General features: G+C 33.5%; 1 protein-coding gene across 11 annotated transcripts in view; it reads left to right on the forward strand.

Moving 5' to 3' along the window:
- The window catches only part of stat5a (signal transducer and activator of transcription 5a), a 199,095-nt gene that overhangs the window by 165,930 nt on the left and 6,675 nt on the right, over positions 1 to 26,490 (forward strand). For 10 of the 11 annotated variants that reach the window (XM_073937307.1, XM_073937320.1, XM_073937270.1 and 7 more), the window contains 4 exon segments: positions 14,844 to 14,938; positions 18,074 to 18,216; positions 21,097 to 21,252; positions 24,237 to 24,288. In XM_073937307.1, the coding sequence (XP_073793408.1) occupies positions 14,844 to 14,938; positions 18,074 to 18,216; positions 21,097 to 21,252; positions 24,237 to 24,288 (446 nt within the window). 11 annotated transcript variants of the gene reach the window in all.

Raw genomic sequence — 26,490 nt, forward strand, 5'->3', positions numbered from 1 at the left:
GTGTTCCCAACAGAGGTTTCAGGAGTTCAGGCATCATTTGTGTTTATGCTTTTATTCATTGATAAATCACTGATATAATACTGACATTTGCACACATTTGCATAGAAGTTGTTCTCTTCAGAGTAGGTTTTTATATGATCAGATACATGAGTAATTACAAATTAAAAATATACTTGAATTTATAATCTGAGTGACGTATACAGTGGGATAAAATTTAGTAGCCTTCTAGACCAAGCAATACCTCCTTTGACATTTTGGGTGCTTTCACACCTGTGAATCGATTCAGTTGTTCCGAAACAGAGATTACAATTGTTACATTGTTGCTCTTTGCTCTTGGAGCGGTTCGCTTTCACATTGCAAAGTTTCTAATCGGACCAAAAGAGCTAAAACAAGTCACGTGTGAGTAAAATCTCCTCACTTTGGTCAGAGTGTCAGGGTTTATTTTGCAGCGTCCCGCTCAGCTGTCAGGAGAGGTGGTGGTTTGATGATTATTGAAAGGGTGCGCACGCGCGCGATGTGTCTGAGGAGAGATGCGGTGGGGAAGGGTGAGAAGGGTGCGCGACGTAGCCTATTTGAGGACTGGGAGGGAGACGCGAGATTACCGGGAGATCATCACTCGTCTGATAATTATCTCTTCATATAGCCGTATGCCTATTAAATATCCATAAAACACTGTCATATAACCGCGCTCGGATCGGATCGCTTTCTCACTGTAATCGAACCGCTCCAGGGTTCGTTTCAATTGAGCCGAGACCACCTCATTCAAGCGATCTCGGAGCGATTACTTTGGCGCGGAACAGAGCGCGATTGCCCTGTTCACATATGCCAAACGAACCGCGCTAACTGGGCAAACGAGACACGTTCCGAAACAAAAGTGTAGGTGTGAAAGCCCCCTTAAAAAGCAACTGTCTGGACCAGTGTTGGGTGTATTTAGTTACAAAGTAACTAGTTACTGTGATTGGTCACACTTTACAATGAGGTTGTATTCGTTAATGCATTTACTAACATGAACAAAAGTAGCCAGGGGGGTTCGGATGGTTGGAAGCACCCCTCACTGACAAAGGTCTAGAATTGTCCTGTGCATGAGCTCATTTGTCATATTTTAACTGCTATGCCATCTTAAATAGTAAAATAACCCATTGAAAAAAAAAAAATTAAGACCAAGTGGAGTCCTCTGTCGCTTAAATCAGTTTTGGCCAGTGCACACAATTATTTTTCATGAGTCCAACATTCAGCTGTGCGAGAAAACACACAATCTGATGAAGTAAAGTCATCTCTTGCTATGCTACCGTATTGTTTTTCAATAGAGAAAATATTTTACAAGTAACTTTTTATCCTAAATCTTGAAACAAAAAATTATCAATGAAAAGGTGTGAAGCACCAAAAGCGACTGATATTAAAGTGAATCTGAATACTATTTTGGCTATTGTTCCTATCCATAATTTTCAAATGTACTTTTTTTTGGTTATGATGACCATCTGCCAATGTATTTCAGCTCGAATAGTGCTTAAAATGTCACTAAAATGCAGCATTTAAATCTCATTATTAAATAGTAGCCTAAATGAGTCCTGTAACTGCAAAAATGTCCACTTTTGAGAAAAAAGAACCATCCCTTTCACCAGGCTGGCTACAGGCCAGAATAAACAATAAACAATACATTTATTACGGTATTTGTTCATGTTAGTTAATATTAGTTGTTCATTGTTAGTTTTTGTTAACTCACTGTGCATTAACTAATGTTAACAAGCATGAATTTGAAGGTTAATAATGCATTAGTAAATGCTGAACTATGATTAATAAACACTGTACAAGTATTGTTCATAATTACTTTATGCTGGTAAATGCTTTAGTTAATATTAACTTATGAAACATTGTAAAGTGTGACCCCGTTATTTAATTACTTTTATGTTATTACATTTTATAATTATTTTTTTTAGATAATTTATTGACACTTACTTATAACGTACTAAACTTTAGCGTTTTATAAGTATAATGTACTTATTATGATACTTATAATGTAATTGAATATTTTACTTTAGTGTAAAAAAAAGTATTGAGAAATGAGCTCATGGCATTATAAGGTTTAAATTCACAGAAGCAGAGTAATCTTAGTTGATCTTTTTAACATTTATAGACCATTTTGAGGGATGTAAACAAAAACAATGGTCCCAACGTATTTCCTGTTTTACATTTTAAATTTATATTGCTTCTGAGAACTCAAAAAGAGTCCCATATTGATAAATGATGTTTTGATAGCTGTTGTAACATTAAGTTATGATTGAATTGTTCTTTGTTACTGTTATGAAATAGTTTGATTACAAGCAGGAAATGTTCAAGGGTCAATGACATGACCACATTAAAATGGTCTATTTGTCCTTAATGAATTACATATTTGAATAATTACTGTCAATATGTGGTATGAAATATATGGTGTGATGTTTAAAATTTGAGTGTTTTAATTTTATTTCTCAAATTTCACATTCACATTGAGTCAAATTTGAAGGATTGAGAGTTTGCAGTCATTTTTTCTGTCTATGAAATATATGTGCTTTGTTAGTAAAGGGTCAATTAGTTAAATTATTGAGCTACTAAGTTACATTTCAGACAAATTTTAAAATTAAATTAAATGCAATAACTTTAATGATGTAATTAGTTTTCAATTACAATATTGAAGTAACTTACCCTACATTGGTCTGGACAATAATAATAAAAAAAAACATTATGTATTTGGAGTTTCCTTTCCAGATGCAAAATTTATGGGAGAAGGATGATTTGCTAATGTGTGGTTTCTAAATTTGCTAATATTTATGGCATTATTTTCTTTCACAAAACAAAAATGCCTTAACCGGTTTTGTGCCTGAAATGCTATTATAACCGTTGTTTGTTAGAAGAAGAGCTTTTCTGCACTTACGTCTATTTATATGGAATGCCAGAGGACAATGTTATCTCAACATATCAATTACCAGGCCACATAGTTTTCAATTTGTGCTGCTCACATGGGTGATTATGGAAATGAGCTGCTGCTGCTGCTTCTGTGTTTAGCAGTGCTCAAAACTATCCAAAATCCTCACAAAATCCTCATGTTCTGCATGATTAGGTCCCTAAACAAAACAGACTAATTTAGACATCCATCATCTGACTTACTAATTGTCATAAATTTGCATATTTTGCAAGTATACACACAGCTGTATAAATACAACTGTATAAGTGTATATATACAAACAATCACACAGTCTAATATTTGGTTGGACCGCCTTTAACTCTGATTATGTCACGCATTCGGCATGGAATCATTTTAGTAGCCTTCTGCAATATCACAACATTTTATCATATCAACATTTATATTATTTTTTCACCAAACTCTTGTATTGATCATGGACGTATCAAACTGCTGCACAGATTATTCATCCCAAAGATTCTTAACAGGGTTAAGGTCTGGACTCTGTGGTGGCCAGTCGACATGTGTCCCAGATTACATACTTATGCACAATTCCACACCATTTTGTAGTATAAATAGTGTAAACGGTGCATTCACATTGAAGCTCTTCTTGCACTCAAAGGTCACAGCTTTGCTTACATAGCGGAAGAAGAGGTTGAGTGTATAAGTGCATAGTGTACAAGTGTATAGTGTGTCATTTGGGACTCAACTCATGTGTAAAAATAAAAATAAAAAATGTCTCATGCTCCCTGAACCACTTTACAATTTGAGCCCAATGACAATTTGAGCATTGTCATCTTGGAATTTGCTGGTGCCATCAGGGAAGGGAAAAAAAAATCCATTGATGGAAGAACATGGTCATTCGGTATATTCAGGTTGTCAACTGACCTCTTTGAGCACTTAACCCAGAATCAGAAAGAGCACACAAGGAATTTGTATTAGTGACAGGAGCTTTCTATACAGCGAGCAGTGTTGGTTAATCTACTTTAAAAATTTTGTTAGCTGAGCTATTAGCTACCTAAAATGTAGCTTAACTACACTAAAAGCTACACCCTGGGAAATGTAACAAGCTAAGCTAAAAGCTACTTGGATAAAGTGGCTTACTACATCTAAGCTATTTTTTTATAATTTTCCTTTTTAAATCGAAGCCACTTAAATACAATGTCAATCATATTTTAGTGATGAATAAAACTGTCAATGAAACATGTGAGGCATAATTGTTCAGTTCAGTTGTCTACTGCAATTAATCTGTTGTACCAAACAGAAACAAATTATAGTATATAACAGAAAAAAGTAAGTAAATAGAAATATTTAGGAATTAGCTTTACATTGGATTGTATATTTACAACTCTTCCTTAATGAATTACACTACGTAACTATCGTGAACTATATATATATATATATATATATATATATATATATATATATATATATATATATATATATATATATATATATATATATAGTCAGTTGACGCAAAAGTATAATTCAGCCTTAACGCAGCAAAGAGTTTGTTGTCGACCACCATTAAACAGGAAAAATAAAAAATCGTCATTCTCGCCATCATATGGATTTACTTCTATAAGGACAGTAATAATAGCTTAAAATGTGGGAGAGCGTTGATATTATGTGATTGTATTGTATTGCAATATGCAGCTGTGGTAACCAGTATTTTACCGTTAAAAATATGGTACAAACTGTAAAAGTGATTCCACATTTTTGCAGTAAACTACCGCATTTCATTAATCTATAGATGTAATATATCTTTATTTTGAATTACCAACATATTTTGTTTCACAGATAGACACCTTAACACAGCCATATGCAGGTGGTGATGAGAGAGTTACATAATAAACCTTTTCTCATCACAAACATCTTTTCCCACAAGCAGAAAAGTGTCAGTGTACAGAAGGTGCTCAGTGTAATTCACACAGCTACTAAACACCAGGATCGTAACATGCATAAAATTCAAGTCATGAAATAAAAATTGTTTATCAACATTAGATGTAACATAAATGTCTGATGTACATAACTGATGGGAAAACAATTAAAAAGATCCATAATAATGTCAACAAATAGCATAAAATATGATGCAGGGTATTCTTGGGAAATCCGTTTACGGTTATTTGCCGTATATATTAAGGAAACTTACTGTTAACCAGGTTACGGATTTTCACTGTACCATTTTTACAGTTTTTTTACCGTTGAAATCACGACCATTTTTTACAGTGTATACACTCCAGCGCAGGAGAGGAGCAGAGCAGGAAAAGAGACCAGAGCAAAGTTTGCCACTTAAGTTGTATCTTTCATGTGACCAAAGCCCAAATGCTGAGACTTACAAACTGACCAATCAACATGTGACCCCTGAAGTCCACACAAATCTTACCCAGGCCCAGTATCTGTATCTGTATCTGCCTTTGGAATCTGTTTGGACCTTCTTTGTTTTGCAGTATAAACAAATGCTTATAATTTGAATTCCTACAACTTATTTCTTTAAACATTCAATAATCGAATCTGTACATATAAAATATAACTCATAAACGCAACTCAAAAGTAGCATTACTTACCACAAAAAGTAACTAAGTAATGCAAATAGATACTTTTTGGTGGAGTAACTCAATATTGCAATGCATTACTTTCCAATGTAACTTTCCCTAACACTAATACCGAGTGCACAATATGTATTAATTAAAGGTGGTTTAGGTTGGAAATGCCCTGGAGGTAAAAAAAAAAAAAAAAAAAGGCTGTTCTTGTGTCTGGCTTTTTTGGTGCACAGTGCTCTGTAGTACCAACCAGTGAGAAACAGTTCAAAGAGAAAGTGGGCTTGGTGTGAGGGGTCCTAAATAACAGTAACCTTGACCTGACTGTAGTCACAACACTGCCCCCCGCAGGCTTGTACTGTATGGTAGGCACCAAACATAATGAGTGCATCATTTTATCCTCCTCACTTTGTACACTAATGATCTCATCATATCTGGACTCATCAGACCACATGACCTTCTTCCATCGCCCCAGAGTTTATACTTTACACTGCCTGGCAAATTGAAGCCTTTTTTTCTCTGATTAGCCGATTAGGGGTTTTCTAACACAGCTATTTATTCACAGCCGCTTAAGTTCCCATCACATTATACAAATGCTCTTACTTTCCCTATAAAACAAAGCCTGGAGTTCTACGGTTGTCTGTTCTTGAATTGATTACACTAGATGTTTAGGTTATCGCGGATCACAATCGTTTAAGATGTTTTTCTCTTGAAGTTTTTTAATAACGTGTTGGATGGTTCTTAACTCAATTTTAGTTGTTTAAGCAATGATTGATGCATGTAAAAATGATGCATGCCTATAATTCCACAGATCTTTTCCATGACCACATGATGTGTCATAGTTGTTTTAGAAATGAGAAGCTACTCTGCGTCAGTAGGCTTAAATAACATATTAACAGCTGAAATTTAAACATTCATGCAGTAATTATCTAGGGAGGCTCTTACCTGTTTGCTTGGTTACTCTAAATCAGGGGTCACCAACCCTGTTCCTGGAGAGCTACCTTCCTGCACATTTCAGTTGCAACCCTGACCAAACACACCTGTCTGTAATTATCAAGTGCTGCTTTAGGTACTATTAATTGGTTCAGGTGTGTTTGAACAGGGTTGGGAATGAATTCTGCAGGAAGGTAGCTCTCCAGGAACAGGGTTGGTGACCTCTGCTCTAAATCCAGGGGATGACTTTTGGGGGTGGGGGGGTATATGTACAGTATAGCCCTGTTTATTTAACTTTTATCATTGAAACACTCGAAAGTGACTTTTTAAAAGCATTTTTAATAGTTTAAAGTGATATATTGTCTGGGTTGGTGTTGTATATTACGGTACAAAAATCTTGTAATAAACTGCTTGTACTTATTTTCAGACTTAGTTTTCATTATCCACTGGCTCGCATGGTTCAGGATTGGTAGAGCTACGCATCGATGAATTTGCTCTTCAGTGTTTGAACTCTCAGTAATGATTAAATCACACTAAATCACATAACTGTACTGAACTTAAACACTAAAAACTGAACTACACTGTTCCAGTTACTATGACCATTTATGTGAAGCTGCTTTGACACAATCCACATTGTAAAAGCGCTATACAAATAAAGCTGAATTGAATTGAATTATATTATTACTTATACATTGTATTATTACAAACGACTACAATGTCAATAAAAGTCACTTTGTTAAACTGTAGAGTTGAATTTTCAACATTAAAGGTCAGCAGAGATTAAGACACCATAATGCAATTCATTATGATAAGTAAACAGAAAACACATCTTTTTTGTGAATCATAAAATACAGCAACTGTTAATTAACAGAATTTTTTTTTACAGTGTATATAAACCACTGCTGTCCAAATTCTTTAAAAACCTAATTCAAAATGTAAATGGAACTTTTAGTTGGATACTATAGAGCCAGATCAGTCTCAAAAATAATCTTTCTTACTTACTCCAAGAGCCGTTTATATCGAAATTGATATTTAGCCACACCATGTTGATGTTTCGTAACATCTAATTTTTTACGATCAACGCTCAACCCTCAACCTGGAGGACCAGGACATATACACATACACTACTGACAATTTAGCTAACCCAATTCAGATAACCCAATGTCTGTGGACTTGTGGGGCAAACTGGAGCACCCGGAGGAAACCCACGCGAACATGGAGAGCATGCTCACAGAAATGCCAACTGACCCAGCCGGGGCTTGAACCAGCGATGTTCTTGCAGTGAGGCGACAGCGCTATCCACTATGCCATCATGCCTCCCTCAAAATAATACATTTACAAAATATTATTTATACATCCACAACACAAGTCACACTTACAAAATCTAACTTATAAAATCTAATTAAGTTCAAAACCCAATTCATAAATACATGAATCCAATTCGTAAGATTAAAACATGATTCGTAAATACACAAATCCTATTCGTAAGTTCAAAACATGGTTTGTAAATACACAAATCAAACTTGTAAGTTCAAAACACGATTCTTAAATACACAAATCCAATTCGTAAATTCAAAACACATTTAGTAACTTCAAAACATGATTCGTATATACACAAATCCTATTCGTAAATTCATAACACAATTAGTAAATTCAAAACACGATTCGTATATACACAAATTCTATTCGTAAGTTCAAAGCACGATTCGGAAATACATAAATCCAATTTGTAAGTTCAAAGGACTATTTGTAAATACAGAAATCCAACTTGTAAGTTCAAAACACAATTCTTAAATACACAAATCCAATTCCTAAATTCAGAACACGATTCATAAATACACAAATCCAATTCCTAAATTCAGAACACGATTCATAAAAACACAAATTTAATTCAGAAGTTCAAAACATGATTCATAAATACACAAATCCAATTCGTAAATTCAAAACACAATTAGTAAATTCAAAACACGATTCGTATATTCACAAATCGTATTCGTAAGTTCAATGCACTATTCAGAAATACACAAATCCAATCTGTAAGTTTAAAACATGATTCAAAAATACACAAATCCAATCCATTTGGCAAAAATAAATATGATTTTTACAGATCGTGTGTCATATTTATGAATTGTGTTTTTTATTGAAAAATGTTCTTTTATAAATGTAAATTGTGCTGTGCATGTATAAATGTTGTATTGTAAATGTATTATTTTTGAGACTGATCTGGCTCCGCAGTATGTTAGTGTCTTGCAACATAACTTAGAAAAAAAATCATGTATTTTCCTGATGGAAAAAACAAAGAATTTGGCTGTCAGAATTAGTTATAAAAATGTTTATGGTTAAAATGTGTTGGAAAAAAAGTCAGTTAAACAGCACTGGAAAAATATTTTAAATATCTTTTGAACCAATAATAATAATTACTATATATAAATAAATAATAATATTAATAACATATATTTTGAAATAATCTTGCTACTAAATAAAATAAATTGTTAATAAAAATAAACTGTAAAATATAACACAAATTTATCATGCTCATTGTGATGCGACCAGATCCCAGATGTCCTGTAGTTTTTACAAAGCCCTCTGTTAGGATTATCTCAAGATCTGCGCATCTGTTATGCAGTGTTTGGCCTCATCTGAATCAAGAACACCTGCTCTAAATAAATACATGATCTATCATGGTTTACTAATGTTTGCTAAAGCTACAAACCAAAACGCAGCCCAAAAAGCCTCACGCACACACTGTTTACAAGTACGGGGTATTGTTTGGTGTCTACATAAAGCGGTTTGTTGTATTATGCTAGTAGAGAGGTTTTGAATGATGTAAGGCACGCCTCTGTTTATGTATGTACAATATGATGCTTAGTCTGTTTATGTGCCATATATTTTCATACACAGTTGAAGACAAAATTCCAGAGCCTTATACTGTGAGATATTAATTTTCTGTGCTGTTCAATAGAGCAAGAAAATTTTCACAGTATTTCCTATAATATTTTTTTCTTCTGGAGAAAGTCTTATTTGTTTTATTTCGGCTAGAAGGAAAGCAATTTTTTAAAACCATTTTAACATCTATATATTCTTTTAGTTTGGCTGGAATTATTCATTCATTCATACATTTATTCATTCATTTATTTTTCTCCGGCTTTGTCCCTTTATTAATTAGGGGTCGCTGCAGCGGAATGAACCACCAACTTATCCAGCATATGTTTTTTCACAGCAAATGCCTTTCCAGCTGCAACCCAGAAAACAAACGAATGAATGATATTTTCATGCTCAAGGAGTCTTACAGCAGCCTTTGCTGACACCAGAACTGATCCACCAGTTCATCTATGATTTTGCGCGTAATCTGCCATGCTAAATGCTGAAACTGACACAGGACATCATGTTCTAGTGGTTAAAGTTAAAGGGAAGGAGACGGAGAGAAAAACACTTTTCAGTCCTAAGTAATGTGACTGTGCTTGTGGATGGCTGATTAAAAACAGAATGAACATGAGGCAGAGGATCATGCTCTCGATCTGGCAGTCATGCCTGACTTTCATAAACCCACACACTTTTAGCTGTTTACCATGTCAACTCTGGGTCCACTTCCAATGAAAAGAAGTTCAGTTTTAAGGAACTCGTACAGCAGCAGCAGCCTGTTTTGGCTTTTTTTTTTTTTTCATAATTGATCAACATCTCTGAAGAAACTGAAGTTTGTACTATGCTCATTGTAAAATAATGTTTTTCTCTTATTTAATTATTGTATATTAATTTTAGGAAGTTTATAAAAGAAGGTTTATTGCAGAATGAAGAGAAACTTCTTTGGTTGCTGTTGACTTTAAAAAAATAAATGAGGGAATATAAGTGACGTATTTGAGACATGAAATCTGTATTTTAAAGGGCACCTATGATGAAAATCATCTTTTGTAAGTTGTTTGGACAGAACTGTGTGCAGGTATAGTGTGTCCTCATTCATATTGGGGTGATAGAAACACGAAAAGTCTCTTTTTATAATTTCCTGAGGTTAAAATAGGATCCAAATTCCTCCCAATTTGAGGCAACGTGACATAGGAGTGCGGTTTCCCCGCCCACCGAATTGCTTGACTGCCGCATGATAACATGTCTCAGTAGTAACGCATATAACCATATCCACAAGACAGGACGTGCGCAAAACAACCAGGATTAAAAGATCTGTTCAGCTCTCTGTGATCATCAGTCATCATCAAATGTGATCAGGAATGAGGTTTACAAGTTTTTAAAACAGTGCATCTGTGTAATGAATTACTTTACTCTTATCACCACAGCAGCATAGTGTCCGTACAATTAGAAAAGAAGATGCTTAAATCCTGGTTTGTGGATGTTTATCAGGTTGATTTTATACATTAGCATAACGGATGTCCATACAGCAGTGGAAATCAAAGTGGATCCTGTCACATTTGCTGTACAAAGTTAAACGCGCACTGTGTGTATGTGCGTGAACTTTGTAAAATTAATGAGTGTGACTCATCATTGTAGGAAGGATTGAATTATCTCCACAACAAATACATCAAATAATCATTGGGAAAGTTCTTACTGTAATATTTCTCACGAATGTTAGGTGAGATCTGCTTCCTTCATGTCTGTCACTGTGCTGTTTACCTGACTCAGGTGAGGTGGAGATTGAGGCACACTCTGACAGACATGTGGGAATGGTAGGCGGGGAGAACTAACATTAAAGGCACAAGCCACAAAAACAGCTACATTGTATACAGAGCAGAAAATCCCAATATTCTGAAAGGCATAAATAATCTGATGGGTGAAACTTTACAGACACATTCTAGAGACACAAAAGACATATCCTAAATCTTGAAAAGGGGTAAAATGTACTATTTTTTAAATAAACTATTTTTTTTTTAAAGTCAATAGCCACCAAAGTGGTTTACCCTCATTTTTGTATGTTAGTTTTATGGATATGATAGTAAGATATGTAGATAGTAATGTATATAGTACATGTAGATTGTAAGATGTAAGGTGTAATTTCTCTGGTTATACATGGAAATAGTTTGATATTTTTATATGTTGTATATCATACATTACTATAAGATTTCATTCGTTAAAGTATTTACTAATACGAACTAGTGATGAACAATACTTGTACCACAAATTTGAATTCATGCTTGTTAACATGCATCATGAATAAACATAAACTAACAACTTTATTTTCATTAACTAACGATAAAACATGAATAAATTGTGTAAATAATATATTATTCATTGTTTATTCGTGTTAGTAAATAATTTAACTGACATAAACTAAAACAACCGTATTGTAAAGTGTGACCAATTGAATTCATAGTTAATTATTTGTTTGCTCAGTCTGGAAAGAGCTCTGAAATTTAAGATGCAACAGTTTATTTAAATCTGCAGTCATTGTAAATATTTGCATTCTATTAATAATATCTGAAATATCTGATTCTGATCGGCTGATAAACATACTAATGTGCAGTCATTTTCAGGAAAAAGCTCAACAAAAGTGACATTGAGCATGTTTTGACCTATTTAGAGTACCAAATCACTACACTGAAGAATTTGATTTATTATTTATGAGAGGTCTTTGCAGACTGGGCAAATGGATGGATGGATGGATGGATGGATGGATGGATGGATAGAGAGACAGATGGGTAAATGGATGGATGACAGACAGACAGACAAACTTATTGATTGATTGACTGATTGAGATTGATTGTTTGTTTGATTGTTTGATTGATTGATTGATTGATTGATTGATTGATTGTTTGTTTGATTGATTGATTGATTGATTGATTGATTGATTGATTGATTGATTGATTGATTGATTGATTGATTGACAAAATGAATGCTTTTTCACAAAGACATTTACCTAAAAAATGCTGCTATTATTGTAAAGGCATAGACTCCAGTAATTTACATGCCCTCAATCAATCAATTGGTCTCTCTCTGTTTATTTCTCTATCTTTTATAAATCTTTAGTCTTCAGATTAATGGCTTAAACCATCTCTTTTTGCTTTAAACACTTCTTCTACTCACAAGAACCTTTAATGCATAAAACCACTTTAAATAAAACCTGAACAATGTCTTTAGCTCTGGGAATCATTGTGGAATTACTCAGTGCATTGAACTGCAGTATTAGAAATGTAATGCTCCCCCGATGTACAATACATTACCACCACAGGCTTGCATAAATCTTTAATAAAGGCCCAGAGTCAATTATTACTTATTTAATAATTAAATCGTTTGTTTTTTCTTTCTTTTCTTTCTCTTTCTGCTCAAGGTTTTAATTGTTCACATCCTGGTGAGCCTAAAAATAAAGAAGTTTCGAACCATTAAAAAAATAAACCAACAAGTTTATATTTTGTTCCCCTAATATTTTAAAATAAAATAGGCTTTTTTTCCTTTTTTTTATCAATAGTTTTTTTCTTGAATTTTTCTTCATTCCTAAGGTTTTAATTGTTTACGTTGAACTCCACCGAAAAAGTTTAGACCCATAAAAAACTAGAACTTTATATTGTTCGTTTCCATTATACCGCAGGATAAAAATGGCCCGGAGTCAATTATTCCTTATTTATGAAGTAACTTGCTTTTTTCTTTGTACTTTTTCCCCAAGGTTTTATTTGTTCAAAATCCAGTGAAAGAAAAAAATCTATTTAGACCAAAAAAAGTTCTAATAATAAAGAAAAAGAAATAAAGAATAAAGAAAAAAAAAATATATATATATTATATAAATATATAAATAAATATTATATTATATATATCGTGGTAATGTGAATAAAAACTAGCTTGACTTGGTCAAAAGACAAAATTTGACCCAAAAGAACAGGTCAAGCAGTCACACAGAAATGCTTCAGTCGCAGAACAAACAAAGTGTGTGGGGCAGAAGAACGGAAGCTTTTATCTGTTCTCTATTCTTACCTTACCTTTTTCACAAATTACCTTTTCACAAATGGTTTTAGTTCATATCAGCTGATTCTCATTATTCCTTATGGAAAATCCCTCCTTCCAATGGGTTTAACAATCATACATATTGAACATAAATACTGTTGAAGTCAGATTTATTAGCTCTACCGAGTTATTAGCCACCCTGTATATTTCTTTCTCCAATTTCTGGATACGTTTTTAAACAGTAGTTCTAATAACATGTGTAAAACATAATTTAGTTATTTAAAGTGATTTATTTTATATTTGCCATGATGACAGTACATCATATTTTACTAGATATTGTTCAAGATACTAGTGTTCAGCTTAAAGTGACATTTAAAGGTCACTTTAAGCAATAATTAGGTTATCTAGGCATTAGTCATTGTAATCGAAAAACATTGAAGACAATCAAATATATATATATGGCTTAAGAGGGCTAATATTATGGAGCCAAATCTGTCTCAAAAATAATACATTCATACATTCATACATCCCCAGCACAATTCACATTCACAAATTCAAATTATAAATTAAATACACAATTCATAAATACAACACCCAGTTTGTAAAAATCATAAGTATTTTCACCTAATGGATTGGATTTGTGTATCTTTGAATCGTGTTTTGAATTTACAAATTGAATTTGTGTTTATGAATCTTGTTTTGTATTTATGAATTGGATTTGTGTATTTACGAATAGTTTTTTTTAAATTTACAAATTAGATTTGTGTATTTATGAATTGTGTTTTGAATTTATAAATTGGATTTGTGTATTTATAAATATATATTTTTTTAATTTACGAATTGGCTTTGTGTATTTTTAAATCAAGTTTTGAATTTGCGAATTGGATTTGTGTATTTACGAATAGGGTTTTGAACTTACAAATTGGACTTTGTAAATGTGACTTGTTGTGGATGTATGGATAATATTTTGTAAATGCATTATTTTTGAGACTGATCTGGCTTCATATTGTATAATTGTCTTTGAATGTTTTTTTTTTTTTTTTTTAAACTGCTCTTATTCTAGCGTTTAAAATAAAAAATAAAAAATCAGACTTTCTCCAGAAGAAAAACAAATATTATAGGTAATACTGTAAAAAAAATAGCTTGCTCTATTAAACATAATTTGGGAAATATTTATTAAAGAGAAAAAATTCACATGAGGGTTAAAAATTGTGACTTAGACTGTACATTGTTGTTCATGTGAGCACACACGCACATATGTCATATCACATGATGTTTTCCTCAATAGTTGATAACACTTCTCTCCTTGTTCTCCTTAATATTTTAACACTCTCAGCAACGGAACTAGAACCACAGACTTGATGTATACAATTGAAAGCGTATTATTGAATGCATATGACTGACCAAAAGTTCTTATCTTACTTAACAGTGTATATACTGTAAGTCAATATAGTAAAACTAAAGAATTATGGAATTAATAAAATACCTATTTTCTCGCACATTTGGTGTGCATGTTAGTCATTTAAAAGCTAATTTCCTTCTTGTCATTGCAGGAGAGTTTACCAGGCAGGAACTTCACGTTTTGGCAGTGGTTTGATGGTGTTATGGAGCTTACTAAAAAACACCTGAAGCCTCACTGGAATGACGGGTAAGAACTGTTAAAACATGAATACATGTAAACACCACATTAATAAAGAATTAATGTCAGTGACTGCAGCCAGGTTGTCTCAGTAAACCAAAATTAAGACTAAAACTATTGGTCAAAATCATTTTTGTTACCTGAAATAAATAAAAAATCATAATAAATGAAAAACTGAAACTAAATGAATTTAACATCAATTAAAAATGAAGTCAACAAAAATTAATATCACAAATAATTAATAATTTTCAGAATTAGTAAGCAGTCATTCTGTGGTAGCAAACTGACCTGTTTAGACAAACAACTGTAGATATGTTTTTACAGACAAACACATCAGCCAAGAGCATGATTATATACTGAAACGTCTTTTTTATAAGAACATAAAACATGTTCTAACTTTTCAGCATTTGCCAAAAAATAACAGTAGGCATGTTTAACTACATACTGTACATGGGGCCCTATTATACAGCCCACGAAATAAGGCACAAGATGTGTATCTTTTTGTGTATGTGTATCGATTTGTTGCTGTTTTCAGACATAAACAATTGTCCTTTCCATGTTTTGTGCCACGTTGTTTAAATAGCAAATACATCTGCGCCATTTTGTGGATATAGGTGTGCTGATTGGAAAAGGAGGCGTGTTACGGCGCATTGTTGACACGTTGCTATTTTGAGACTACAGAAATAGATCGCACCATTGATCAACTAAAAGCTGGCCTAAAGTCCAGTGCAGAGTTTTTGTTATTTGAAGAGTGCATTATTTATGCGTCTTATGTTGTTCCAAAACCCTTACACATTGCTTAATACACACAGGATGTACAGCAATACACAAATATCATTACAAATGAAAAAAAAATTTAAGGATTAAAATTATTGTTTTGGAGATATATGCATCACCATATGGTGGCAATACGAAGTGTTCGGATATAATTCAGCTTTTGACCACAGTTTTTTATTACTGTTCATTTATTCATTTGCTGTAAATTAGAACAGAATTTAGAAATAGTTTTGAAACAAATCTTTGTGCTTAACAAACAAAATTACGAAATTAAATATGTTGGCTAATGGATGTCTTCATTGGAGTGAGTTTTCACCGTTTCTTTACTCCAAGAATGTGAAGGAGTAAAGAGTAAAAATAAAGTAAAGAGGCCGAATAGAGGAGGTTCATTCTTTATTCCCGCGCTGCAGATGGTTTATTTAACTGTTTTCTCGGTATTGAAGCTTTTAGTTTTTCCACTTGCAAAGTCTTCCATGTAAATAGCAAATGCGCCATGGTGCGATGCAACTGACTCTTAAAGGGAATGGGAGATGAGACTCTGATTGCTTTAATGTAGGTCATGCTCGAAACCAACCTATATCTCATTAAGAGAATAAGCGCAAACCTTGTTAGACCATGCGCCAGGACGCAAAATGTATTTCTCTGTCCATAAAATAGCAAAAGTGGATTCAGAAATGCCCTTAATGCTTTTGTGCCATGCGCTTTAAAATTTGCGCCTATATAGGTGGAATAGAGGCCATGATCTATAGTATGAAGAAGATTCTTGTTAAAGCTTCATCATTTTTACTTTTATTTGCTTAAGTTGCATTTTATGGTTTTGGATTCAGTGTCTATTCAAACAACTATTTAGTTTTTATTACTAAGAGGTTTCCAAAAAACTAAACTTTGGTAAACACTTGATGTTAACTCTGATAAACTAAATTAATAAAACTAAAACAGAAACTTAAAGTCAAAGTTATTAGCCCTCCTGCGAATTTCTTTTTCATATATTTCCCAAATTATGATTAACAGACCAAGGATTTTTTTTACAGTGTTTGATGTAATATTTTGTAATCTGCAGAAAGTCTTTTTTTTCTGGATTAAAATCAGTTTTTATTTTTTGTAAAACCATTTTAAGGTCAATATTATTAGCCCCCTTAACCAATCTTTTAATAGAAAGCTATACAATATTATATTTGTGCATATACATTAGATTAGTCAGTACTGAAGCCAAATGTTGAGCTTATCTAACAAAATAACTTGAGAAACACCCAAATTTATGTTGTAGAAAAATATTAAATACAATTTTTTTTTTAAAAAGAGGAAAAATCAAGAGAAGCAAAAAAATTTAACAATTTTGATGAAATTTTGTAGGTTGTAATTTTTTTTGTTTTTATTTATTTATTTATTTGCATTTTTTATTTAATTGGATGTTCTTTCCATTTCTAAAAATGCTTGGTGACTAAAATATTACTTATATGTATATATATATATATATATATATATATATATATATATATATATATATATATATATATATATATATATATATATATATATATATATATATACATATATATATATATATATATATATATATACATATATATATATATATATATATATATATATATATATATATATATATATATATATATATATATATATATATATATATATATATATATTTGTTTAATAAATCTGGTTTTTTTTGTAGGTACACCAAATCACATTGCCTATATACACTGAGAAATGGACACAAGTATTCATTTTCAAAATGGGCTGTTCTCAGTTATGCTGAGCACTTTATGCCTAATGTCACCATGGGGTGAATCTCACTATAATAATAAAAAAATTGACAGCATTTTTAAGTTTAAATGATAAATGTACTTAATTGCCAGGGGGAAAAGTCATGATTACATGACTTTAGTGAAACATAACATATAACATGCATGCTTGGTACATTTCACCTGGCTGCTCTGCAAGGAAACATTATTCATAATGGTTCACATTCTTTTTAGATTCTGGTTCTTTTGTTCCGTTTTACCTTTTTTTCTACAATGGACAGGCTATATTCATAATGAAGTGCTTCTTTGCCATGGCAACTGCCTGATTGAGAGATAGTGCAGGTTAAAACTATACATCAAGACATTAAAGCATGCACGGATTAACACAGGAGGGAGATCTGAGAGACCACTTGAGAGTTTGATATGATCTTGTGCGTTTTTTGTTGTTGTTATTTTCTTATCTTTATCCTGTTCAAGCCCCAGTTGGCCATGACTTGTAATGCTTTGTACAGAAATCATGATAAAACTGAACCGTACACACTCTCTGCCTTTGTGATTACAAATGCACTGGTGTTTGTGTTTGTGTTTTTGTGTGTCTCAGGGCAATTCTTGGCTTTGTGAATAAACAGCAAGCTCAGGATATGCTGATGTCCAAACCCAACGGGACCTTCCTGTTGCGATTCAGCGACTCAGAAATCGGCGGCATCACTATAGCCTGGGTGGCGGAGAACCCTAACAAAGCAGGTATAACTATTTGTTTCCTGTTTTATCTATTTAATTGAATGATGTTTAAAACAGTTTACTTTGCTCTTTCTATTTTATTCAAGCAGCAAGTTTAGATTTAGTTTAAAAATTTAGACTTTAATTTTAGACTTTTGATTAAAACGGCATCTAGTTTTAGTCATATTTAAAGAAACACTTCACTTATTTTGTAATTGAACTCATTTTACAAATCATCTAGAGCTAAACAGTGACGTTTTACCATGTATTTTTAAATTTATTTAGCCGATCTTCAGGTCATCAGGAGCACTTTTAGCTTAGCTTAGCATAGCTCATTGAGTCGGATTAGACCGTTAGCATCTCACTCAAAAATTAGTTTTTATAATGAGACTATAGTTCCCAATAATATATGGATGCAAACTTTGATTTGCAAGTGGAGATTTCATATCTCAGAGATGCAATGTCTGACACAATATACTCACTGGAGCTAGTGACATCACTGTGAGGGATAGGGTTATGGGTTGGGTTTGGTGTGGGCATTAAAAACATTGCATGAAGCTCAGCTTGCACCTACACCGAGTCTGCATTTAAACCCCTCGCCACCCTGATTTCACCATGTTGGACATGTTCTTGGATTAACATCTATGTTGATCCTGGAACAATGTTTCAATCATCCAATCAGAAGTAAGAGATACGTTTACTGTTTATGTTAAGTTTAGGCTTATGGTTAGGTTTATGCACTTCTACATGATTGTTATTTAGCTATTATTTCCCTCTGATTTTGGGAATCATTTACAGCTATGGTTGGGTTTAGGGGTAGGGAATAGGTGTGGATTACATTTTCGAACAAAAACGATGTTCCAGGATAAACATAGATGCTAATCTAGGATCGCATTGTAGGCCTACTTGGCAAAGTCATGATAGGCCAGACTCCTCTCATAGTTCCTACACATATTGGTCTATAAAATGGCAACATTTAAGTTTCTGTCAGTCTTATGCTGCGTTGGACGTGGAAGAAGTATCAAGTGTGAGTGATTTACATGTTAAGTCAATGCAAAGATGCAAATTCACATCCTGCGGTGCAATATGCGTGAATGAGATGGCGCAGTTGGCATGAATTGAGTATTGAGTGTTTTGTGCGATTGAAGCACATAAAATGCGTTTTACGTGAAAAGTTTGAAAATCTGTACTTCAGCAGACATTAGCGCTGTATTAACCAATCAGGAGCTTTCTCTTGTAGAGGCGTGCTTATGATGTAGCGCCTGTTGTTGGTGTCCTATGGGGAAAACCTCCAGCCGACACTGGACAACAGTTAATCAAACTGCGTTCGACACAGTCGGAAGCACAGCTGAAAGCTTCCATCATCCAGGTTAAGTTTCTGGAGGAGTTGATGCACCCCTGAAAGGATCTAGTGGACTCAGACACGGCTCCAAACGAATCAACGCTGTTTTTCAGCATTCTTAAAGCATATAAACAAAGTTATTCTCTTTATAAAATCATGTTAGCCATTTTGCAACAAAGCTAGAGTCACCGGGCAGTCTGAAGCCCTGCTCATGACACGAATAAAATAAAGCGTGAATTTCTACATCAAAGCACAAATAAAGCGGATTTGATGCACAAATGAAGCGAGTAAACTCAAAATGTTCACACGTCTATTTATTTGCGAATAGCGTGATTTTTCACATTACACGTCTGGTGTAAACACAGCATTAGTACCCAATGTAACTACAAACGAATCAAACTTTAACAAGGATTATGATCAAAACACTTTTAAAAGTTTTTATAATTATAAAATGAGCCTATTTACAAAATATATGAAGTGTTTCTTTAAGTCTTCTAAATAATTGTAGATTTAGTCTAATTTTAGTCTAACAAAAGTCAATGGAATCTTTACATGTAGGCAATGCGATTATTATTAATGAACCTTACAATCTGTGTCAAAAACGACATTATTTTTACCCACATTAGATTTTTCTTCTGTTTGTACGGTAATGTGTTTGTCAGCACTGCAGAAGTGGTCAGATTGCTGTACAACTGACCATTTAACCTCCGCTGTTTAAATTTTATGTTATATTTTTGCATCATAAAATACCCAAGTTGGCATTTTCCAAACATTTAAATATGTGCATGTTGTATTTTGAAGCTGCATAACAACATCAGTGCATTGTGAGATCCCCGTTAGGCTTTTCTATTGCAATGCGCATTTATATGTAGTATTTTCAAATTGCTAATACATGTTACTATGAGCTATTAGAGATGTGCATGCACAGGCATCTTTCTCTCTCACACAGGCTCTCTCTCTGTTTGACTGATTAAGACATATTATTTATCAGTGTTTCTCAACCACATTCCTGAAGTATTACCAGCTCTGTACATTTTCCATGTCTCCTTAACCAAACACACCTGATTCAGATCATCAGCTCATGAGCAGAAACTGAAAGACCTGTAATGCGTGTGACAGACAAAGGAGACATGCAAAACATGCAGTGTTGGTGGTCTTTCAGGATCGTGGTTGAGAAACACTGTTATAACTGATCAAAAATGATCAAATATTGCAAAGATCTATTATTAACTTGTCGAAATCACATATGACCATGGAAAAAGCAGGATAATTAACAGGTTGCCGTGCATTAAATGCACTTTGTGGTTGAGGGTTATTTGTATCTCGGTTGTGCATTTAAAATCTTTGAATGCACAGCAAGCCATTGATTATCCATTAAATATGCATCAAGTCTTCCTGTAGCTCAAATATTAGACTGCTGCTAATGCCAAGGTTGTGTATTTGATCCCCAGGGAAAGCAAGAACTGATAAAATGTATGGTGATTAAAAAAAAAAAAAAACATGTTAAAAAGTAACCATTTTAAAGCATCTCCAGAGAGTAAATGTGTTTGTGTTGTTCACAGGGGAAAGGATGGTGTGGAACCTCATGCCATACACAACCAAAGACTTTTCTATCCGCTCCCTGGCAGATCGTATCAGTGACCTGAATCATCTCTTGTTCCTCTACCCGGACCGACCCAAAGATGAGGTCTTCTCCAAATACTACACCCCACCTCTGTGTAAGCTTATTCTTGGTCATCATTTAAATAATTGTTCATGTATTATTATTTTGTCTTTTGTGGCATTACTAAACACACACACACATCAGGACCAACATACGCATGTCATCATACAACTTGTGTCTATATAAACCTGCACACACACATTTGTATAGCAATCTTTGTTAGGATTTTTCATAGACTTCATTTCATATCATTGATAAGTTTGGTAATGTCCCCACAAGGTCAAAAATGACTGACATTACTTTAAGTAAATGGTTCTCCTTATTTATAGACCATAGTTTAAAACATGGATTCATACAGACAGGAAACTCCATCTCTGAATGAATCAGCCTCTTGAATAAATAACTTGTAATAATTAATAATAATTAAATTAATTAGATGGACCAATCTTATGCTGTAAAAAAAAAACTTACTGAAATATATATATTTTTCTATAATATCTAAATTGTGGTGCGCTTAATACATTACTTTTTGAGTGTCTTCATCCAAATAATCTGAAATATGTAGCTTAATTTATAAATCCATTAAAATATATAAATGAATTGAACTCCCATTAACTCAACATTGTGTTCATATCTATGGGTTCAAATGAGAGTGTATCAGTGTGGGAAACTTTCCTTCTGAAATAAAAAAAAAACAATATAAACCCTCACAGAAGTTCTGATGGTTTTAGAGTGGATTTAATGTTTATAATGGAAATTAAATTGGTTCTATACTGTACTGGTCTAAAATGGTAACTTTTTTTAAATAACTATAACTATATAACTTAAATAACTCTCATTCCAAAGCCGCCAACCTGATTTTACCAAGTAGGACATGTTCTTGGATTAACATCTGTGTTGATCCTGGAACAATGTTCCAATCAAAATTAAGGGACACATTTACAGTTTAGACATATAGTTAAGTTTATGCACTTCTACATAATTGTTATAGAACTATTATTCCCCTCTGATTTTGGAAATGACTTACAGTTATGGTTGGGTTTAAGAGTAGGTAATAGGTTTCGATTACATTTTTAAACAAAAATTATGTTTCAGGATCAACATAGATGTTAATACAGGATCACATTGTATTTGTACTTGGCAAAGTCATGACATGCATTCCAAAACAGCTTCACAAAAGGTGCACATCATTACAGTCAAAATCAGAAAAGTTAAGGAGTTGTGTATAGGGTAGACAGTATAAATATATTTAAATTGGAGCTATACATGGGTGCGTTTCTGAAAAGCATTGTTAGCCAATTAAGGTCGCAAGTTGAGTCGTTACAAACATAGTTTGTTGATTTGGCGTTTCCTAAATAGTTACAACGAACATTGGCAAATTCATTGCAAACTTCTGAGCTTGCAACTACAACTCTAGAGCTGTGGTTAGAAGCATATTTCCTGGTTGTGTTCTATTTCCAGTTATCCCCCTATGCCCTATTCATTTAGAATATTTCAACATTTAAACTTGGAATGATTTAAAAAAACATTAGTTTTCTCTATTTTTTTTTTTTTTACAATTATTATTCTTATTTTTTTACAATTCAGTTTAAGCGAATTTCATATTGACAATTGCGCTTCCTTTGTAGTGAACTTTAAACAAACATGTATGCAGTTTAATTGCAGCCGTGGCTCATTACTAAACCTATACTTATTATGGCTTATTATTTAGAAGTAGAATTTACGTCTCAAAGCTTGTAAAAACAAAAATATATAGCATACGTTAATGTTTTTTTTTATAGTAGGTTATTTAAAAATTGTATCTGTACTGTATATGACTTGGGCCTGTTGGTTAGAACATTTATGTAGTGGTTTAAATGAGTCAAAGTGTAAAATTAGACTTTTACAATAAATAAAATAAAATAAACAAGATCCTACTTAATTATAATAACAATTATTATTAAGTAGGATTTTTCTTCATGTCTTACTGTAAATTACAGCCATTAACGATTTATATGATTTATAGGTACATGAGATTAAAATATGTGTTAGCTAAGTGGTTTCATGTTTAGGAATAGAATATGGCATATTCTTAATAATATTTGTAAAATAAACAGGCCCTATATGTGTCATTTATATATAATTCAATTAAGAGTGCATGTTTTTACCAAAACTAATATTGGATTTTTTTTTTTTAAATGTGTGAACGAGTACAACAATATAATTCGCACTATAAATTATGGAGTGTTCTTTAAAGAAGTTGTTATTTCGCCCCGTTTAGAGCGTCAAAATGGACGCTTTACGTTATTATAACTAGCATGGTTCAAGTAACATATCTGCGACTAGAGAAACTACGGTTATGGGAAACACTCGTCATTCGTTCTTTTCCCAAATGTTACATCATACTATGATGGTTAGCCGTGAGTTATGTAGTTGTTTGGGAAACACGCACACTGGAATAGCATCCTTTACAAATAAATAATGTTTACTTATAGTTTTAACAAACTATTAAGATTATCAAAATTAGCTTGATGAATATATTGGAATGGAGGTTAGTTGTTTTAACTTTTCTTTTTTTGGCCAAAAACATGCTGTAAGCATCATCTATTTTACATAGATATAAAAATAAATTGAAACTATTGCGTGTTTTATGATATGCTGTAATAAATGTATACGTTTCATATGATTTACTACATCTAATTAGACATTACATGAAACATTAGGTCATGAAAATTTACTTAAAGGCCTGAAAAAGTCATGGAATTTTTGTGGTAAAAATGTGGATGAACTCTGTATATTGGTGTCATATTAACATCCACTAACTTTAATGTAGTATATCCCAAACACACACCCGTAGAAACCATCAAAATATGATGCTTTCAAATGAATTTAATAGCATTTATAGTGAAAACCATTAAAAACTTCTGCGTTGGTTTCTATATTTTTTATTATTATTATTCAGCAGTGTTTTCTATTCATGTGTGTTCATTTGTAGCAGTGTGTGACCAAATGTTATGTTACACTTTAAGAATAATCTGTTTATCTTTCCCACTTCTCCAGCTAAAGCCGTGGACGGATACGTCAAACCGCAAATCAAACAAGTAGTGCCAGAGTAAGTACACAAACACGCAACTCTGTCTCCTCATGTTTTTCTGACCCCTCGGTATAGCTACAGGTCTCCACTTGACTGATTTTCAGCAACCTGACTTCTCCAAGCGGAAAACCTAATTGCGCGCTAGCATATTAGTGCTGGCCTCACGCAGTGGGCAGTTACGAGTTGCCTTGGATACATGAGACTCTGTGCTCGTGTTCCTCTCATCGGCATATACTTAGCTCTGTTAGCCTCATTAGCGGCATTATTTGTCCATAGGTGGACGACCTCGTTGGTCTTGTTAGCGAGTCTTCTTCTTCGGGGCAAACTCAACAGGGAGTTGTGCACCATCAGTCCCAGATAATTCAGTTGCTCTCATCAGCATTCACAGGAAGTGATTATGAAATAGCTCTTAATTTTGCAGGTTAGCATGAAGACTCTGAGCGTTAGAGTGGGTGGCAAGCTGTGAATTAGAGATAAACGGAATGAAGGAGCTGAACATGTCTTTTGTTTGTTTTTTAAACCATGTTTTAGTGAGGGAGAGAGCACAAAGATAACAGGAAATGTTATGGGAAGCTATCGATAAACTATAGCTGTACAGTTAGCAAGAACCCTCTGAGTGCTAACACTGCTAATGTGTAGGTTAGATTGTGAACTAGAGCTCAGCTGAATGGTTGAGCTGACTATTTTTTGTTAATTTGTTGTTGTTGTTTTTTGAGCTTGTGTATATTTTTTTAAGAGAGTTGAAAGAGCACAGAAAATGCTACTTAATGGTGTAGCAAAAAACAAGCTAGAATTAGCACTGCTGATAACGGTAAACTAGAGATGAATAGAATAAATGAGCTTAGACTCTCTTTATTTGTGGAGCTGTCTTCTATTTTAATGAGGGAAAAGTAGAAAGAAATGTTACTGAAAGCTGTAGCAATAAATAATCTAGAGTTAGGAAGAATTTTCTGACTTTCAGCACTGCTAATTTTTGTAGCAAACGATAAATGAGGTGAACAGATATCAAGCCTTTTAGGACTTTTCTTAACTTGTTTGCTTCCAAACTTACAAATGTTTTAGTGAGAGAAATAGCAGAAATAAGACAAGAAATCTCTGCTGAAAAAAAAACAGCTTAAACCAGCCTAGGCTGGTTGGCTGGTTCTAGCTGGTGACCAGCCTAGTTTTAAGTGGTTTTGGCCATTCCAGAAAATGACCAGCTAAAACCATCTTGATCAACCTAGCCGGGCTGGGAGCCCAGCTTAAACCAGCTATGACCAACTTAAACCAGGCTGGTCAAGATGGTTTAAGCTAGACAAAGTTTGTTTTAGCTGGGCTCCCAGGCTGGCTAGGTTGATGAAGCTGGTTTTAGCTGGTCATCTCCCAGCCTCCCCAACCCCCTCTAAAACCAAGCAGGTAGACCAGGTAAAACCAGCCTGGTTTAAGCTGTTTTTTATAGCAGTAATGTTATTGGAAGCTATCAATAAAATATAGATTTAGAGTTAGCAAGAACAATCTGAGCAAATCTGAGGTACACCTCTCAAAAATGTAACTACATGTTGCGATGACGTGTAGCGCAAGTTCTGTGATTGGTCGGCTGGGTAGAGCTGACGAGTGTGGGCTGAGAGCCGCCAGCCTGATGAAGTGAGTGTTTACAAGTGTCGAGTCCCGTGAAGCAGCTCTAGATGAAAACTGTTGTTTTGTGTTTACATTATGATTAATGTTGTTGCACGTCCGCTGGTTCCAGCCTCAAAATAAGCGTGTTTGAGCTACCTGTACATGAAGGTAGTTCAAAAAATGCAAAACACCAGCAAAGAAACTCGACACAGAGAAACATAAACACCTTCTGCCAGCTAGCGTTTCAGAAGTGGTATTGCAGAGTAACACAAACAGCGTTTAGAAGTATAAATGCACGGCATCCACTGCGTAATACATATGCTGGATAAGTTGGCAGTTCATTCCGCTGTGGCAACCCCTGATTAATAAAGGAAGTGATTAATAAAGAAAGCCGAAAAGACAATGAATGAATGCATTATATTTTAAGAGAGTTGAAATAATCTGTTCCAATAAACAAGCTAGAGTTAGCAATGTTAGCACTGCTAACTAATGTCTGTAGCAAACTGTACACTAGTATTGAACAGCTAGAATAAATGAGCTATCTTGTATTTAATTGAGGGAAGGTAGAAAGATGACAGTTCTGTGTTAACAGAAAATAATATTATTATGTTTGATTGAGTTAGC

The sequence above is a fragment of the Danio rerio genome, chromosome 3 (genome assembly GCF_049306965.1).
Source record: "Danio rerio strain Tuebingen ecotype United States chromosome 3, GRCz12tu, whole genome shotgun sequence".
In the NCBI taxonomy this organism is placed as follows: Eukaryota; Metazoa; Chordata; class Actinopteri; order Cypriniformes; family Danionidae; genus Danio; species Danio rerio.